Consider the following 17,643-nt stretch of genomic DNA (forward strand, 5'->3'; position numbering starts at 1 on the left):
TTAAATTTCATACTTTTCCGAAATTGTTCTCTTGTCCATCAAGTGGACACAAAAATGAACGGGTGAAAATGAATATTCTCTGAAAAGTGATGATAGGAGTCTTGTAATCAAGATCAAGAGTATAGATCTTGTTCTAAAAGTTTAAAAAAAATTTCAACCAAAATTCAATTGATTTGAATATATTTACACCGTTAAACGAGAAAATGTCTTACATCGATCATTAAAATTACAAATTTTGAAACCCTTTAATCATTATGTCAATAATGTCGAAAAGATTTGAAATTTGATTTCTAAATACTTCAAGTAATATAGATTATGTTCAATAGTGCTGATCATCAATTTGGAGGCTCAATCATTGAAAACAAATGGGTGGCAACAGAGCCCGTTTGCTACCCATAGCATTCCAGCTCAACTTGAAAAAATAGATATAATTTAAAAGGTGCAAATATTGAGATCGGATTAGTGTAGCACCTCATTGCACGATAAAGAGGCCGATACCATAAAACATAAGCACCTGGAACTCCGGATATAAAGTAGATTATAGCTAGGAACCAGATTTTTACACCTGAAGATGACAGTACATCACATCAACTTTATTTGATAAAGATATTCACTGCTTATAACAGCTTAAGCATTGACTTAAAAAGGACACGTCAAGCTCTTCAAACATACCTTCCCCCTTAATCCAAGCAGCTGTAACTGCTATAATATTCCAGAAGAGGCACAAAACCAATCCAGTATGACATCCAATTAAAAGAGTTATATGGTTCTTTATTTTTAGGCAACCATTTCATCCTACCAATGTACTCTCATGTTTACAACATGAAACTGAACTCTAGTAAGGAACCTGTATCTCTCCTTCGGTACTCTATAACCAATCAAGCATTGGACTCGTTGGTTTGTTTCTAATATAAGCAAATATGTACTATCTGTGTATCCATGTGCTTAAAAGATGATATTTACATAAAAAGATTGACTTCTATGGCAAGAATAAAAAAAGTAGGTTTACCTATTCATTTATATACGTAATCTGTGCAATAAAATCAGCCATCATTGAACAAACAATAAAGAATGTTCCAAAAAAATAAAGACAAAATGATTGAGCAGAAAATCAATCTAGGTAATACCAAAAGATGCCACCATAGGTAAGAAAAATTTGCTCCCAAGTACACAAAAAACATCTGAATTGTCATGTCCAAAGAGCTTATCAAGAAAGCTGTATTATAGTACTGTTAGGGCAAGCCTGATCACAACCCCTTTACTTTTGGTTTCGTGTAAGCTAAGATATAAGAACAACACAAGGCAGTCGATGAACTATGTGCTAGTAAGTCAACCTGATCTACAGCTGCTTAAGATCCGAGAATAAGAATACAATGAGTTCAGTTGAGCCTATATTTTATTTCACTTTATTATATCAAGCCAATTAATCAATTATGGATTCTAAAGTGAGTATAGGTTAAGTCCAATTGTGTTTTTTATTATCTAGAATTTATGCTTCATCCATTCTTTTTTTCCATGACAAATCTCTACAGCAGAACCAGCTAATTTCTGCAGAAATTTTTGTAGCTTCAGTTTCTGCAGAAACTTACACGTGTTCACACTTCACAGCCAGTAGCTAAAGGAATGGATCTAGTCTATTCTATCTATTTGACATTCTCTATACAAGAGTATTCCTTTTGTTTAGCAAGTTATGCACATTGTTAATGACTGAAAAGTAAAGCACAAAAGCTAGGATGTTAGCAGAAGATGAAGTCATACCTAACAAAGACGCAAAGGCAAAGTACTGCATTCTTTGAACGTGGATGGGTATCTCATTTGCAATATCATGATGTATAATGGGGAAAAAAGGTGGCCAATTTTTCTCCTCTATTACAATGCCAGCTGCAAAAGTTAAACAATGTACCATATAATAAGATCTTGCAAAGTCAATCTACTTAGCAAACAAAACAAGAAGGATGCCGACACAGGCTGAATCAATTGATAAACATCATTGCTTCAAAAAGCTGCCTATGCAGCCACATATGCGGTTCGGACCATCAATCACACCATATATTACATATTCAATGCAGTACGCAGTTAGACCACATATGCGGCCCCGCCCACGGGGGAGTGTAGTGGAGATACGGTCCATGTGCGCACATGGATGGTGTAATTATTAAATAATAATCCAATCCGTTGTCCAAATCCGATTTCTCTCTACCTTCGCAGAAAAAACATTTAAAATAATACTATTATATTAGCGACGTCATATTTTCAACTAATCAAATAATTTTTTTAATTATCATCACATCATAATTATAAAAAGTATTTTTATTGTTTTTTTTTGAAATTTTTTCCTACGCGGGAGAGAGGGCATCCTCGCCGGAGCGATCGAGGGTGTCATACTCTTACAGAAATAATAACATACCCCATCGTATTCTTACAGATATAATCGCATACCTGAGTTGGATTTTCAGCAAAAGAGAGTGGAGCTGATTTTACTAGCAAGTGGTGCATTATATAAGCCATCAAACTCATCAAGCCCATCGACCCACCTGTGTAGTTACGGACGAGCATCCGACAGTGGAACTTAATTTTCTCTAAAACATATGCGTAAACGTCATGAGCAGATCTGGAGTATCATCTTTTGTAAACAAACTATGCTTATTGTCCAATCTTGGCTAGTCCCGAGCCAAACTAGGATGAGATCCGAACCTGTTGAGTCAAATCGGCGCAGACAGATGGTACACCGGTGGTCCAGCAAAGATATGAATTTTTCCTGTACACCGGGAGTACTAGGAAAGCCAGTGATTTGGAATTTCGTGCCAATTCAAGAGAAGTTACAGTAACCACAAGCAGTTGCAAGCGGTTCCGATCAGCTGAAGGTGGTCCGCATAGCCAGGGTAGTGGCCGATCATGGAAATAGAATAACTGACTAATAGGGGAGCGGCCTATAAATAGGGTAACAATGCCCTAAAAAGAGGTCTTTTCCCTACGAACAAAAGACCACCCTTATTTCCTCGCATTTACAAGCATTTCTTAGGAGTAGTCTACCTGTAATTTTTACTGCTTTTCTCTAGGAGTAGTTCTAAGTTTAGAATCCTGGAGTCTGTCTGCCCCACGGGCATCACTCCGTTGTAAACTACCTACCACTGTAAACCCTAGCAAGCAGAGCAATATAAGGTCTTCTCGGCTCTTCAAGCCGACCAGATATTGAGCTATTTAGCCATTCGGCTCAACCTGCTGATCAGTTCGTGCTTCTTCCTGCTCATTCGGCTCTTCGGCCGACCTCCGATCTTGTTTGATTCGTACATTCGGCTCGATCAGCCGAACTGAATTTACCATAAAGCTTTCGAACTCGGCTGGCTCGATCCCTCGTCAGCCGAATCGCTTGATCTGTCGAAAGGCGCACACTTCGAGGATCATTATCTGTAAACGTATCACACCCCGGCACAACCCCCGAGGAGGATCTTTGACCGAGTCAAGGGTCAGGAGAATAGGCTACCTAACAGAACCCAATAAGCTACCGAATGGATACCGGTATTCAGAGGTAAAAAAGGAAAAAAATACAGATGAGAGCAACTGGTATTGCATTAGCAACTTTCTTTTCCTTCCTAATCTAATTGGAGGAAGAAAGCACACAAGTATAATAGCATTCAAGCAGATGAACTTTGTTAGGTCCAGAACCTGAAAAGATGTGATTAGCATTGATATTGAAAATTCTCAGAATTCAATGATGACGACAAGCCCTTTGCTTACATGGTAATTAAGTGTGCAAGCAATCATTTGTCAATGGAGACAACATGCAAACCTGAGCATATTTACGAAAAGGTAGTCCTTTAGAGAAGATTGTAAAGGTGAGAACAGAGAGCAAAAGAGATGTACCATAAATAATTTCCAAACATGGAGATTCAGCTTTGAAATTTCAAACATAATCAGACGAAAAGAACTCCACCTCATAACATATATCAGAAGAGATGAATACAAGCAAGTTTAGGCATTACTTTTTGCTACTAAATAAGAATCATTGCTTTCCACAAATGTGGCTTTCCAAAAGTACCCAATGCCAACAAGAGAAGATGAGGTGCAGCAAATCAGAATTACAATATGAAAACTCTCGACTCTCATCATTAGTGTAATTAAAAAACACGAGGAGAAAGATCAACGGCCAAAACTTTCTGAAATACATGAAATCAGCACAAACAGTAAGCAACATAAGTCTCTCTAAATGACCTGCAAGCAACAAAACAAACTAGCTGACATAAATATTCATCAAAGATGGAAAACCTTTACCTATTTTGAGGCCGACCACCTGGGCCTCTACCTCTACCAAAGACATGACGACCTCCTCTTTGATGAGGCTGTTTACCACCAGACAATGAGGTCCCAAGATTAAATTGCACAGGGGTGTGTGCTCCTGCTACAGTGGGTGGTGGTTGTATATAATTCTGATCAGTAGGAAAACAAGAAATGCCTTGGCCTTGCATATTGCTGCAGCGAATTGGCACCTGGCCAAAGTTACCCTGTCCCATAGGCACGACAGTCATTACAGTGGGAGATGGATTCGCTGACCCACCAATCATTAATGGATTAGTAGGAAATCCAGTATTGGGAAAGAACTGCTGTTGACATGGCATTCCATTAAGGAGGAGATTTAAATTCTGATTCTGATGTTGTTGCTGCTGATTATTAATCTTCAGATGCTGGTTTTGCAACATATTTGTCACCATTCCTTGGATGCCCAGATTCTGCTGCTGTTGAGGAGGAAACACATTAGGCAAAAAAGCATTTGGTTGCTGTTGTAAGAACTGCAGAGATGGGTTGATTAAGCAGTTGCCCATCTGAGCTGCAATTGGAGCTGTAGGAACCATAGGACCCGTTGGAACTGCTGGAACCATAGAAGAAGATCTTATAAAAGAGTTTCCCGTTCCAAAAGAACATCCAGGTTGGCTAAAAGGCGCCGATGCATGAGGAAGCGTAGACAGCTTCTCCCTCTGAATGCCATGAACCTTAAAATTTGGCTTCTTATTTTCAAATTTTCTATTCCCATGTTGCTGCCTATCATTAGCACCCCTCTTTGCCTGTCTTAGAGATTTTCTGTACTCGGCTTCCTTCTCATCATCAGAGAACTCAACCTCATCATTTAGCTCTTCATCATTCTCGCCCGATGCATCATAGCCTTTCTTATAGAGTTCCTTTTCATTGAGAATGTGATTAGCAAACTCAGGAACAAAAGAGACAGGAGTGCCAACACTGATCCCAGCAGGCAGCTCCTTGTCAGAATTGTATCTCACAACATAATAGGGATTCTTTACAGGTCCAAATATTTCATCAACGAGACCCAATGCTTTCCTGCTCTCTGATATCCAGAGAATAGAACCCTCGTTGAGAGGATTGTGTTTCTCCAAGCCCTCGACAATGACTCTGTCACCCAGCATCTGAAAAAATAAGAGAAGGAAATGGCATAGTCATACTAAAATTAGGGGGAATAGCGGCATGCTGAACATTATGCTTACCATCTGAACAAAAATCAACTTTTAGAGTAATCTAGATATACCTATTTAATATATGATCTCAACCAGTGCTTAAGTGTAACCTAGATATATCTATCTAAATACATGCTTTCACTCAGTAGTTAAGTGTAATCACATGTATAGTTATGCCTTCTCAACAAAGGCTAAAAGTTGCTTCCCAACAGCTTCAACATGTTCTGCTTGATGAAGAACAATGACACAAGCCTGTATGCAGGTAACCCAGACAGCAAAACTTACGCTTCCTATATGTCAAAAAATTAAAATTATAGACTTATGTTGGTACATGCTATTACTATTTTCACAATGTAAGAATGAATCTATTCCTCCTCATGTTAATCAACTTTCTGACACCTAAAATGCATGGAAGAATTGTGCTCTTTGTTGTTGTTTTTCTTAAAGAGTTTTTTTTTTTTTTGGGTGAAACACTAAACATTGCGACATCAAATTAGCCCTCTGCTTGCAATGGAAAAGATCGATAAAAATAAACAGAGAGAAAAGATTGGGCATGTTGGTTCAACAATAACTCACCGAGGAAATTACGCCAACAGGTAATGTCTGATGATGTGGTTCCAAGTGCACTTCAATTTTAGAAACTGGTGGGAGAACCTGCGGAACATGTTTTATCTATCATTAAACAAAATATTCACGCTAAACTTCGAAACCATATATGCAAAATAAAGGGAAAGACCAATTCACTTAGAAAAGAAAAGTTCAGACTAGCAAAATCAGGAAATGAACGGCATCATACCTCGATTTCATGCTTGGACCTGACAGGACCTTTCATAACACCCTCATCCCCATCACTGCCAATTATTTCACCGTCTTCGACATCTACTGCCTCATCCACCATTCTAGCTTCTTCTCCATCATTGCCGACGTCTTCTTCATCTTCTTCCTCTTGGCTACTTGTAGAGGAAGAAGAGTGCTGACTAGATGAATCCTCGTCATCGTCGTCGTCGTCATCGTCGTCGTCATCATCATCATCATCATCATCATCATCTTCTTCAGACTCTGTTTCTCTGCTCTCTTGCTCCTCGCCAACCTGATCACTAACCACATGAACCTCAGAAACCACATCTTCTTTAGGTTCTTTCGCACCCTGATCCAATCCAATTGTTTCTTCTTCGCCTGCAAGGCTACCACCGCTAGAACCCACTACAGCATCATTAACACTGCTACCAGTCACATTGATGACGCTATCCTTACTTTCCACCGCGTCTGGGCACGAATGAACAGTGCCGCAGTCGGAGTCTTCGACCAAGTTAACCTTATTCATCTCCTCATGTATGAGCAAGCCCTTCGGTGCATCTTCCTTAGTCTCCAAATCGCACCTTTTGGCACCATCGTCATCGCCGAGCATCGCGGCGGAGTCGAAATCGAGAAGCCACTCCTCGACGGGGTCGAAGTTGGGGAGGAGAAAGGCGTCGACTTCGTCGTCGAGCCGAGGATGAGGAGGAGAAGAAGGGTCACGAGAAGGGTGGGCTCTGCCGTCGTCGTTTCTAATAGCAGGAGAGTTCCATGACCGTACCCCCACCATGGACGATGATATAGCGGCTATGGATTTTGGTGCGAGCTCGGTGGACTTGTGTGGAAGCTACGATGCTGTAGTAAAAAATAATAATAAACCATATTATGCCTTAAAATAAAAAATAATTAAGCAAATAAGTTGCCAAAGATAGTCCATATTTAAATGTAAAATATAAAAGGTTCACATACAAACATAGTTAAAAACTAAATACAAGATGAAATTGACACTTTGTATAGTTGCCTGGTTGGCTAGAAAGAGCACCACAAGGCTCCATCAAATATATTGGAGGTTCTGAAATTCCTGGTACCTAAGTTAATTAAGATTATTTAGCTCTATGTTTGGGTCTTCTTTGTGCATAACAGAATGGACACATTCAATTAAGCAATAAGCAGTAAGCACTCGAGCCATTTGTGTATAAAAAAAAATCCATCAGGACTAAAAGCTTCCAACTTTTGCTTTGAAGAACGAAACTCAAATCGTACCTGGTTTGTATTTGTAAAGAACCATCCGATTACTGATCTATCGTTGGATAGTGGAAGCGGAAGCGGAAGCGGAAGCGGAAGCAGAAGAGGAAGAGGCGACGAGGAGGGTTTCGATTTCTGAAGAGTGAAGAACTCGATCTTCGATCTTCGATTTCTGAAGAGGAGGGCTTCCGATGGCGTTCGGCGAGCGGCCGGAAGGGAAGAGGGGGACCGCCGCAGGGGTCGGTGGCAGGGCCGCACCGCCGCAGCCGCAGGGGTGATAAGTTAGGGCAAACCCTTTTTTTCGGAGGGGTGGGGGTGGGACTCGTGGGAGGGAGAGGGAGGCGATTCTTTTCAGGAATGGTTTTTTTAAAAAAAAAAAAAAAAAATTGGGCGACAAGGCGAAGCGAGTTTCTTTGAACGGTTTTTTTTTTCTGTTTTGGGCCACCCGCGAGGCGCATGAGTCGTAGCTCGCAGGTCGTAGGCTCGTAGCTCGCAGGCAGCAATCGGGCCATTTTTTTGGGACTGAATTATTCGCGAACCGTATTTCGTTCGCGAATAATTACTTTTGCTCAAAAAAAATGAATTTTTTTGAATTTTTGGGGTAAAATTCGAAAACGGCTGTTTTATTCAGCATTTCAAAAATTCGTGAATAATGCACAAATAATTCACGAATTAACTAACTATGATAGCGGCTAGGGATTTCAGTACGAGCTCGGTGGAATTGTGTAGAAGCTACGAGTACGAAGCCTATATATATTTGGGAACTCGTAGGAGAGACGAGAGGGAGGAGGGTTTCGGCAGGACAGCGAAACAACAGCGGCAGCGGAAGAGCGCTGAAGACTTGCATGGCGTGGCCTTTTATTAGGTTATACGTTATAGACAGCAACACATATAAACATAAACATATTTTCCTTCAGGCACACGAAGTGTGAGGCCCAGTAATGCGCGCCACAGAAACTCTCGAACCATTCACTCCTGGACCGCTCCTACGAGGCCCATTTGGAATCCGCTGTTCAGTGTTCAGGCCCACATGCCAAGACGGTGCCTGCGGTGGCAACGCACCCGGCCCGTGCATTGATTCGGTTGCTGGGCCAGGCCGTGTTAGATTTTCTCGCAGCCGCACTTTTAGATCTGGCCCGACTTTCTTTATTGGGCCATAGGCGCTTGGTTAACGAACTGGCCAGACCATCTCTCATATAGGCCGTATCTTCATCTCTTCTGCTTTCTACCTGACTATACTAGGTCGGAAGAACGAGGGCCTTTTGAGCTGAAATTTGGTGTTATCTGACGCAAAACAGCCCCTCGGGCCTGTTGCGAGACAATTTGATGAGGATACTACGGCCCCTCAGCGCTTTATAGTCAGTCCGAGACAATTTGATTAGATGGTAAAATTTGATTTTGAGATAATTGAAAATTATGGATCATGTTTGTTGTCAAAATGAAACCCCAATTGTAGCAGGTTCTAATGATTCATAATTTGGGAAACAGATGGAACTCCACTCAGTCCAAGCCGGGCCAAAGTCATGGACTAGTCATGCCTGGACCAACAATACCGGGGATCATGCTACGTGTGGCTTAATGGTCAGGCCCAATTCTTATCAAGACTCCGCCCGTAAATATTTTTTTGACTCAGCCCCACGGAAGGCCCATTTAACGTGAGGCCTCCAACTTCGCGTCAAAAAGTGAAAACTTTCTACTTCAGGTAAGAACCTGAGACTTACCAAAAGTAGACCTATCGTTGTTAAGTCTAGTTTTGGTATGTCTCGGGACTTACCCAAAAAAAGAAAGTTTTAGTTTTTGACGAAAATTTCACCCGTCGAACCGGTGGGCATCACATTCAATGGGCCGTACGAACGGACAAAACGAATCCGGTCTCGGCCGATTATCCGCCCTTTGCTTGTAATGTGGGGCGATTGTGTGGACGGTGGACCCTGCCCTCTGTGCTGTTATGCCGACCCGATTCCCTTATTTTTATAGGCCGTGTTTTCTCCGATTCCCATATTTTGTATAGGCCGTATTTTTTGGGCTGGGCTTTCCCTGAGCCCGGCCTTCTAAATTAGTGCGTTTATTATCCGCCTGTTGGACCATACATCTGGCGCGACCTGGCCTATGGAGCACTTCTGCGAAAGAGTACACTTAATCCAAAGAGAACCCATCCCAATTAATAATGCGAGAAGATGCAGGAGGATTTTACGGAGATGGTTGTTGCCTACTCCGTCGCTCTTCTCCCTACTGACCCGGACGTTACTTTGAACTCAGTCCTTAATCCCCTTTATTACAACGTATAAAATATAAATTAAATTAAATAAAGTATCAAGTCAAAAATCCAAAAAAAAAAGAAGAAAAAAAAAAGAAAAAAAACGGGTAGGGCCTTACTTGTGCGCGGATGGTGAGAGGCCGAAGTTGTATCCTCCTCCCGGTTAATTTGCTTGTCTGTGCATCTTCCCGTTCCCTTCCTTCCGAGTATCTTTCTGTAAAATAAAGAAATAGCAAGCACCTGATAGAGAATCCCAAAAGAAAGTTGAGTAAAATTTAACTGAGAGGAATAGATAAAAAAAAAAAGAAAAAAAGAAAAAAAATAAAAAGAAAAATGGCGACCATGAAGCTGGGCTCTAAGGCAGAAGCCTTCTATCTGGAAGGCCAGACGTGGTACTCTTATTAAAATTTCTCATCCCCATTCCTACTTGGTCTCTTTCTACTTATTGGCTTCTTTCCTGAATAATTAAATGTGACAAACTACAGTGTCGGTAGGCTTACAAACAGAGATCAATGAATCAATAATCACCTCTACATTTACAGAAAGCCAATAAGGCTTCCTATTATTGAAATTTCTGTCTAGAGTGCTCTCCTTCAGTCACCAGCTCTTGCCTTCTTCACAGGAAATGCGTGACTGAGCTCGTAAGCGATGTTGTTGTTGAAGTTGGAGAAATGTCCTTTCATCTCCACAAGGTATTGCCTTAACTTGGTTTTGATCACAAATGCAGTTATTTCGATTGTGCAATTTTCTTTCTCCGTTTCATATTTTACACGTTTTGTGTAGCTAGAAATTAAACTGTCGAATTTATAGGGCTTGTGCCCCTATATCTTCCTTCAAAAGGAAAAACAAAATAAAAAGAAAAAAAGAAAAAAAGAGAAGTAATTACTCTATTTATTAGATGGAACAATATTAAAATTTCTTTGCTAGATTTGTCTAGTTAGGAAAATTGTGCAGTATCACATTCCATTTTTAGGTTAAGAGAATGGATCCTGCTTGCTTAGTCTAACCCTTAATTTTTTTTTTAAGAATCGATTTATCCCAAAGCAATTTTCCTATATTAAAAAATCATTAAAATTGTATTCTTTGTTTGTTGAAATTTTCATCATACATGACCAAGTGCAAACCACGATATTGTAGTTCCCATTGCTCAACAAAAGTGGGCTTCTTCAAAAGATGATCAGCGAATTCCACAGCGGGGAGGAAAAGAGTTGCATTCTGCAGCTCCATGAAGTTCCTGGCGGCGCCAAGTCCTTTGAGCTGGTGACAAAGTTCTGCTATGACGTGAAGATCGAACTGAACGCCCTTAATGTGGTTTGCTTGCGATGTGCTGCTGAGTATCTTCGCATGACCGAAGATTACGCAGAAGGTAACCTCATAGCGCAAACAGAAAACTTCCTTAATGAAGTATTCGGAAATTGGAAGGACTCGATTAAAGCTCTTGAAACTTGCGAAGATGTTCTCCCCTATGCAGAAGAGCTACATATCATCTCGCGATGCATAAATTCTCTTGCGTCTAAAGCATGCGCAGATCCCGGACTCTTTGGTTGGCCTGTAGGCGGAAAATCAACTTCAGTTCTGTGGAATGGAATAGGTAATAATTCTGGAGACGGTCATAAATCAGCAGGTGGAGTGGACTGGTGGTACGAAGATATTTCTTTCCTAAGCCTACCTTTATTCAAAAGGCTTATCCAGGCCATGGAAGCCAAAGCCATGAAGCCCGAGAATATAGCAGGAGCTCTCATGTTCTATGCAAGAAGGTTCCTTCCGGGCCTGACGAGAAACTCGAGCTTCCGCGATGGCACCACCGCGCGCATAAATCCAACCACACCTGTCTCAGCACCATCTGAAAGCGATCAGAGAGTCTTTCTTGAAGAGATAGTTGGATTACTGCCTGCGAAGAAAGGTGTGGCATCAACCAAGTTCTTACTTGGTATGCTTCGGACTGCGATGATTTTGCACGCAAATCCTTTGTGTAGAGAGAACTTGGAGAAAAGAATAGGTGCGCAGTTGGATGACGCTTCGTTGGAAGATCTGTTGATACCGAACTTGGGCTACTCGGTAGAGACTCTGTATGATATAGATTGCATGCAGAGGATCGTGGACCATTTTATGATGGGGGAGCAATTGCAAACAGCAGGTGGTGTTGCTTCTCCAGGCATAGTGGAAGAGGAGGGTGGGCCTTTACCTTTAATGGACCCAACTCCCTCACTGACTCCTATGACAATGGTTGCCAAACTGATGGATGGTTATCTTGCAGAGGTTGCGCCTGATGTTAATTTGAAGCTCCCCAAGTTTCAGTCCCTCGCGGCAGTTATACCAGATTATGCAAGGCCTCTTGATGATGGCATCTATCGTGCCATCGACATTTACCTTAAGGTAGCATGCATTTCTATCTATCTATTATATTTAGTGGAAAATTTGACCTTTCTCTGCTTAGAATCACAATGATACTTTGATATGTCAAGCATATACCATTAACAAAAAATAGAAGTTGTGTTTCTGGGATTTGAGAAGAGCAGATGGCCTTTTTTTCCTTTCTTCCAGTGGATGCTAGCTCTTCTTTTTGGTTAGTTGTGTTGGATTTCTCCTTTTTATAAATGTATACAAAGGGAATCACCCTCGGATATTTTCATCAAAAAAAGAAACATTAACAATTTGACCAGAAAGAAGATTTCTGAATTATCGTATCTAATTTCACCTCAGATACTTATAGGTGTAGGAGCCGGTGAAATTAGCACCACAGGCCTGATTGTTTTATCGACTTTTGAATTTTGAGTTAAAACAACATAATGATATACTCTGCTACTTTCAAGCTTGGAATCTTTAGTTCCACAAATTATCTATATTCATGGCAATACATTAAAAATGAACCAACACTCCGTTAGTATTCTGTGCCTAAAAAGGTTCTTCTTTGTCTATACCATTTCCAAAAATAAGTTGTTACGCAGCTTCTGAAAAAGAGAAGGGCAATTTGTTGTATAGACAATGATATCGAAATAGCTGCGACGTCCATTCTGTTTCATAAGAAGATTTTAGCTTGCATGGGGTTTCCAACCATTTATGTTTTTGGCTATTGCAACATTGCAGTCGCACCCGTGGCTCACCGAGTCCGAGCGTGAGCAACTCTGCCGACTGATGAACTGCCAGAAGCTATCATTGGAGGCCTGCACACACGCTGCTCAGAACGAGAGGTTGCCCCTCAGAGTGGTGGTCCAAGTCCTCTTCTTCGAGCAGCTCCGCCTCCGGACCTCAATTGCCAGCTGGTTCTTCGTCTCTGACAGCATGGACAACTCGCATGGGCCCCACACCAATCTGATGCTTCACAAGAACAATGTCGACGGAGCAATCCAAGCAGAGATCACTCATGAACAACAACACAAGGATGACAGCTGCCCCCCTGTGGGGGTTGAAGACATGAGGCTGCGAGTTTCGGAGCTTGAGAAGGAGTGTTCGAGTATGAAGCAAGAAATTAATAAGCTTGGGAAGACTAAGAGTTCATGGAACATATTCACTAGGAAGTGTGGTTTCGGGGTAAAGGCGCAAGATACAGTAAGCGGCAAGTGATTACTCTTGATTTCTAGGAACAGTTGACCTGATCAAAAGCAGAAGCTAGAAATTTTAGGATATTGAGGATATCATTAATTACTGGTAGGAATTTATTAATTCTTATGTAACTATATTTATGTTGTCCCATTTCTGTGCAATTTGTTGTGGCTTTTCCACTGTAACACCTGTTATTCCTACGAATGATCATGCATATATCAGCTACTGTCTTCAGGATTCCACAAATATAAACATATACTTAATTTTCTTTGCATCGGAAAAAAGCTGTCCTCTTTTATTTGTTATTGAACTCTTAAAATCTGTCATCCTATGTGAGGTTGAAATATTCAAGTCTGTGCTTGTGATAATCACTATACTCTTCTTTTCTCTACTTTTCTTTTTCTTTCTTTAACATGCATTCAATATTGGGAAACTTTGAAAACTGAAGTTAGCATATTTCTTAACATCTTTTTGGTTTATCGACACAATCAATAGTAAAAGAAATGATATTAACGTGTCACAAAAGATCTGCAACAGCATTCAGATAAAAAGAATAAAAAATAAAAAATAAAAGACCTGCACTGATCGGCATGATGAACTTTTTCCTATTTTTCTCCCATCAACATAATCAGAATCATCAATCTCTTTACTGCCCGCTTTATAGTACTTTCTGGAACTGTTACAAATTCTCCCGCACGATATAGAAAACAAAAAGACTGCCTATTGTTAAGAGCAAGAGAAAAGTTGGCTCCAGTTTAAACTCACTCCACACCTCTGACTACACTCTCTCTGTTTGGAAAAATACGCTTTGAACAACACTAAGTAATACTTTGATCATTTATTTATTTATTTATTAATTCGCAAGTAAACGACAGTAGTGGGAAACACGTGGCCACGGGATTTCATTAACCATCGAGTCTGCAGGCGGCGGGCCGCGTGAGGCGGGAGAGAAGCAGAGGGGGCCGGCCGGCCCGGGCAAAGAGAGCCGCGAAGGATTGCGCCAGCCCCACTGCAATTGCCAACTTCACCTGCCCGCGCCTCGGGATCGGATGGCTTGAAAGCCGCCTCCTTCTGATGCCGCCGCCGCCACCGTTGAATCTCCTCCTTCCGGCCATCTCTCCCGATCTTTATTAGATATCTTGGTTCTCCCTCCCGGAGCTCTAAGTCTAACTAACAGTGAGCAGCCGAATTGAAACTTAGTGGAGATCGAGAGGAGAGGAAGGGAGAGGAGCTTATATATATATAGCTTCCGAGCTTATCGACGTAGAATGCGTGAATGTGCCACTCGAGAAACATGGAGGCTGTACGCGATCTAATCATCCAACGTCGTCGGAGTTGGGCACGGTATCAACGGGATAATCCGACGGATGAGGCTTGCGTCCGACATCTTCATCTTCGGATACCGAGCCTGGTAGTTCGTAAGCTACATTGGCACAGCCCCACGAACGAACAAACTCTCATCCTGTAAGGAAAATCACGGTGTAAAACTAATAATAAATAAATAAAACCGATGGGTAAAAAACAAGAGGAGAAATTTTTCTTTTTTTTTTTGTTTTAAAAAAAAGGTAGGAAAGAGTTATATATCCTGCCCACTAATCGAAGCCTCATTTAAGGGGAATCTCGAAGTAAAAAATGAGAAGAGTGGAACACGAGATGGGATTGGTTTCGTGGTCTAGGGGTGTCGTAGATCAAGGGCCTCATCCTTAGCCCTTTTCTTCGGTTAACACTTAACACTCGTGCTAGGGCTAAAAAAATGTGTTGGATCTGATGGGCTCCATAGTTTGCAGAGTGCCAGATACATGTGAGCAGTGAAGAAGCCCATAAAAGGTTGTTTTATTTTTTTTATTTTTTATTTTTTGCATTTAGCCTTCTCAAATTTTTTTTTTTACAAATACCTAAACATATATATATATATATATATATGACCTTCTTTTTACAACGCGAATGTCACATTGATATTTTAAATTAAACAATAATGATTCAATCACGGTTTAAATACGTAATTAAATCATCATGTTTAACTTAAAAATACCATTTAAACACTCAGCATAGCAAAGAGTAGAATATTTATACAAATATAAATTTATTAAGACCATTTATTTTTAAAAAAATTGAGATTGCTAAATGCAAAAAAAAAGCTCACTATAAAATTCAAAGGAACGAGATTTCAAAGAGCCTATCAGTGCTTTTCCAAACATTTTGCTGCAACTCATGAAAAGATAATCAGTTTTCGTTTGCAAAAGGGGTAAAAAGAAAAAAAAAGACAAGACGAAGGAAATAAGCAAACTGTTTGCACTATTAATTTGGAACAATATACAGCTTTTGGGAAGACCAATTTTCCATTAATACAAAGTCACCGATCAATAGGAAGGGGGTCCGATCCCCCACACACCTCTCTTAATTAAAAAGAAGCAATTTAATCGGGCTTACAAACTTGTTTAAACAAAATAGAGACAGCAGAAGAGCAATATACATTTTAGTTCTCTTCAAATATACATAGATATTGAAAATGCTAGTTTGATTCTCATTACTCACAGAAAATCACAATAAGGATTTGAATGACACCCACGGAAGACTTCACAGACTATCAGGAGCACATTCTTTAGCCCCGCAAACAAGCCGATCATGAGCACCTCAACAATCGCTTTTGAAAATGAGGCAGGATCTCAGCCTGTTCACACACACACACACACACGCGCACGCACAGACTACTTAGGCAGAGGGATCAATTTTAAGAACCACCTCCATTCCAATATCCCAATATTATTAAGATTAAGAAAGATAAAGGCATAAAAACAGAACTCTACAGGTAAGCACAGAATCTGAACATCCAGATACATTCATAGCATCGTTTCCATAGAGCACTGATGACACTGAATATCCATCTGCAGAACAAACCATCCGTAGCCAATTACCATGGCTACAGAAATTTTTGTGCACAACGAATGACACTGACAGAGCAAACATTGCTTTGTAAAAGACCAATTATAATAAAATGTATAAAGCATTTAGTTTGTATATGGGGTTATAACTACTCTTTCAAGACCAAGTGTTTTCCTCTTAAGCACAACTGACAGAGAAATAGAGTTCAGGTAATAAAACACGAGCATGAAGTATACTTCACTGAATCTGTACAACACTCTCCAGTAAATTACAGAAAGAAACCAAATATATTTCAACTCGCAAGTCTAAAAATTAGACTAGACAGCCGTAAAATTCTCGAACACATGAAGTCAAGTGTGATAGTAGCTGACCATCAACCATGATCAATGAAATGGCACCGGTGCATGCAATCATTTCCTTCAACAAAGTAACCTGGAATCGTCTGATACATATATAAGCGTCAAAATGCTGCCCTCATAGCACCACGTGCTGCCTCACGCTTCATCTCTGCAGCTTTACCACTTCCTCGGAAGTACATCTATACTTGCTGCATCAATAACGACAAATGATAAAGCAAAAATTGATGGCAAAAAAAAAGTCCTCTTTTCCAACTAAACTTGGATTAAGCCTCAAGGAAAAAGCACCCTAAATATGCAAAGAAAGATAAGTTTATTGTCTTTATTAAATTATATGGAAACAATCATTGTTCTTAAGCTATTAGAGAACGTTGTTTATATATATATATAGTAGGTCTTGTGTGCTGTTAGGAGCACGCAGGCCTCCGTGCTACTAAGCTGTTTTCGACAATGGAGTTCCGAATCGATGATCGGCTCCATTAAACTTTATCTAGCGTATTTGAAGTATTTAGAAAATAAATTTTGCGATTTTTCGATATAATTTACCTTGCGATCGAAAGGATTTAAAATGTAGCACACTGGACCTTTGCAAATTGCGAGGTTCGAGTGTTCGATTTGTATTCCGAACTTTTCCACACTTGGTGGAGGGCCGTCGATGGTATACCGGTCTAAAAATTTGATCTCGAGAGTTTTGGCAGAGTTCTGAGAGTTTTACTCTCGGAGACCGGTCCCTGATAGGAGAGACCGGTCCCCTAGTGAACAGTGCTGCGTAGCCGGCGAGGCAACCGGTCCCTGGCAGTTGAGACCGGTCCCCGAGCGCGTCTGCGCGGGGAGAGACCGGTCCCGCGCAGGGAGAGACCGGTTCCCGAACGTTGGATTTTCGGGGGGCAGGCTGAGAGACCGGTCCCAGGTCGGGGAGACCGGTCCCTCTGGGCGAAAACTGCCCAGACCGGGCTGATGTAAATTTGAGTTTTTGAGGGGCCTATGTGGATTTTGTTACTTTAGAGGCTATAAGCAGCCTCTCCTCCCCTCTCACTCTCATTTTCTCTCCCTCACACTCTTCCTACACTTCTAGAGAGAGAAAGGGAAGGAGAAGAAG

The 17,643-nt window shown here is 40.9% G+C and overlaps 3 protein-coding genes across 7 annotated transcripts in view; 1 reads left to right on the forward strand and 2 right to left on the reverse strand.

Moving 5' to 3' along the window:
* Positions 1-2,570, reverse strand: part of LOC109718268 (secretory carrier-associated membrane protein 2-like) — a 3,621-nt gene extending 1,051 nt beyond the window's left edge. The window contains exons 1-4 of the mRNA XM_020244420.1: positions 2,440-2,570; positions 1,759-1,881; positions 673-735; positions 472-565 (exon numbers count right to left, since the gene is read on the reverse strand). Coding sequence (XP_020100009.1) covers positions 472-565; positions 673-735; positions 1,759-1,789 — 188 coding nt within the window. The 5' untranslated portion in view covers positions 1,790-1,881; positions 2,440-2,570. The remainder of the gene's footprint in view (positions 1-471; positions 566-672; positions 736-1,758; positions 1,882-2,439) is intronic.
* On the reverse strand, positions 3,399-7,861 carry LOC109718267 (H/ACA ribonucleoprotein complex non-core subunit NAF1-like). Of its 3 annotated transcripts, XM_020244416.1 has the most exons (6): positions 7,524-7,861; positions 6,262-7,115; positions 6,042-6,119; positions 4,273-5,417; positions 3,739-3,790; positions 3,563-3,666 (listed from the first exon to the last, which is right to left on the reverse strand). In XM_020244416.1, exons 2-5 carry the CDS (start codon positions 7,048-7,050, stop codon positions 3,769-3,771), a joined length of 2,034 nt encoding a protein of 677 aa, XP_020100005.1. In that variant the 5' UTR covers positions 7,051-7,115; positions 7,524-7,861; the 3' UTR covers positions 3,563-3,666; positions 3,739-3,768. The 3 variants fall into 3 exon arrangements, with proteins under 3 accessions (XP_020100008.1, XP_020100005.1, XP_020100007.1); XM_020244419.1 differs by lacking the exons at positions 3,563-3,666; positions 3,739-3,790 and adding an exon at positions 3,399-3,484; XM_020244418.1 differs by lacking the exon at positions 3,739-3,790.
* On the forward strand, positions 9,856-13,534 carry LOC109718702 (BTB/POZ domain-containing protein At5g03250-like). 3 transcript variants are annotated; one of them, XM_020245072.1, is made up of 5 exons: positions 9,856-10,154; positions 10,385-10,454; positions 10,900-11,128; positions 11,198-12,138; positions 12,850-13,534. In XM_020245072.1, the coding sequence occupies exons 1-5, from the start codon at positions 10,096-10,098 to the stop codon at positions 13,324-13,326; spliced, it is 1,776 nt and encodes a 591-aa protein (XP_020100661.1). In that variant the 5' UTR covers positions 9,856-10,095; the 3' UTR covers positions 13,327-13,534. The 3 variants fall into 3 exon arrangements, with proteins under 3 accessions (XP_020100661.1, XP_020100660.1, XP_020100662.1); XM_020245071.1 differs by having other exon boundaries at positions 10,900-12,138; XM_020245073.1 differs by having other exon boundaries at positions 9,903-9,924; positions 10,900-12,138.

This window comes from Ananas comosus, linkage group 12, assembly GCF_001540865.1.
Source record: "Ananas comosus cultivar F153 linkage group 12, ASM154086v1, whole genome shotgun sequence".
Classification (NCBI taxonomy): Eukaryota; Viridiplantae; Streptophyta; class Magnoliopsida; order Poales; family Bromeliaceae; genus Ananas; species Ananas comosus.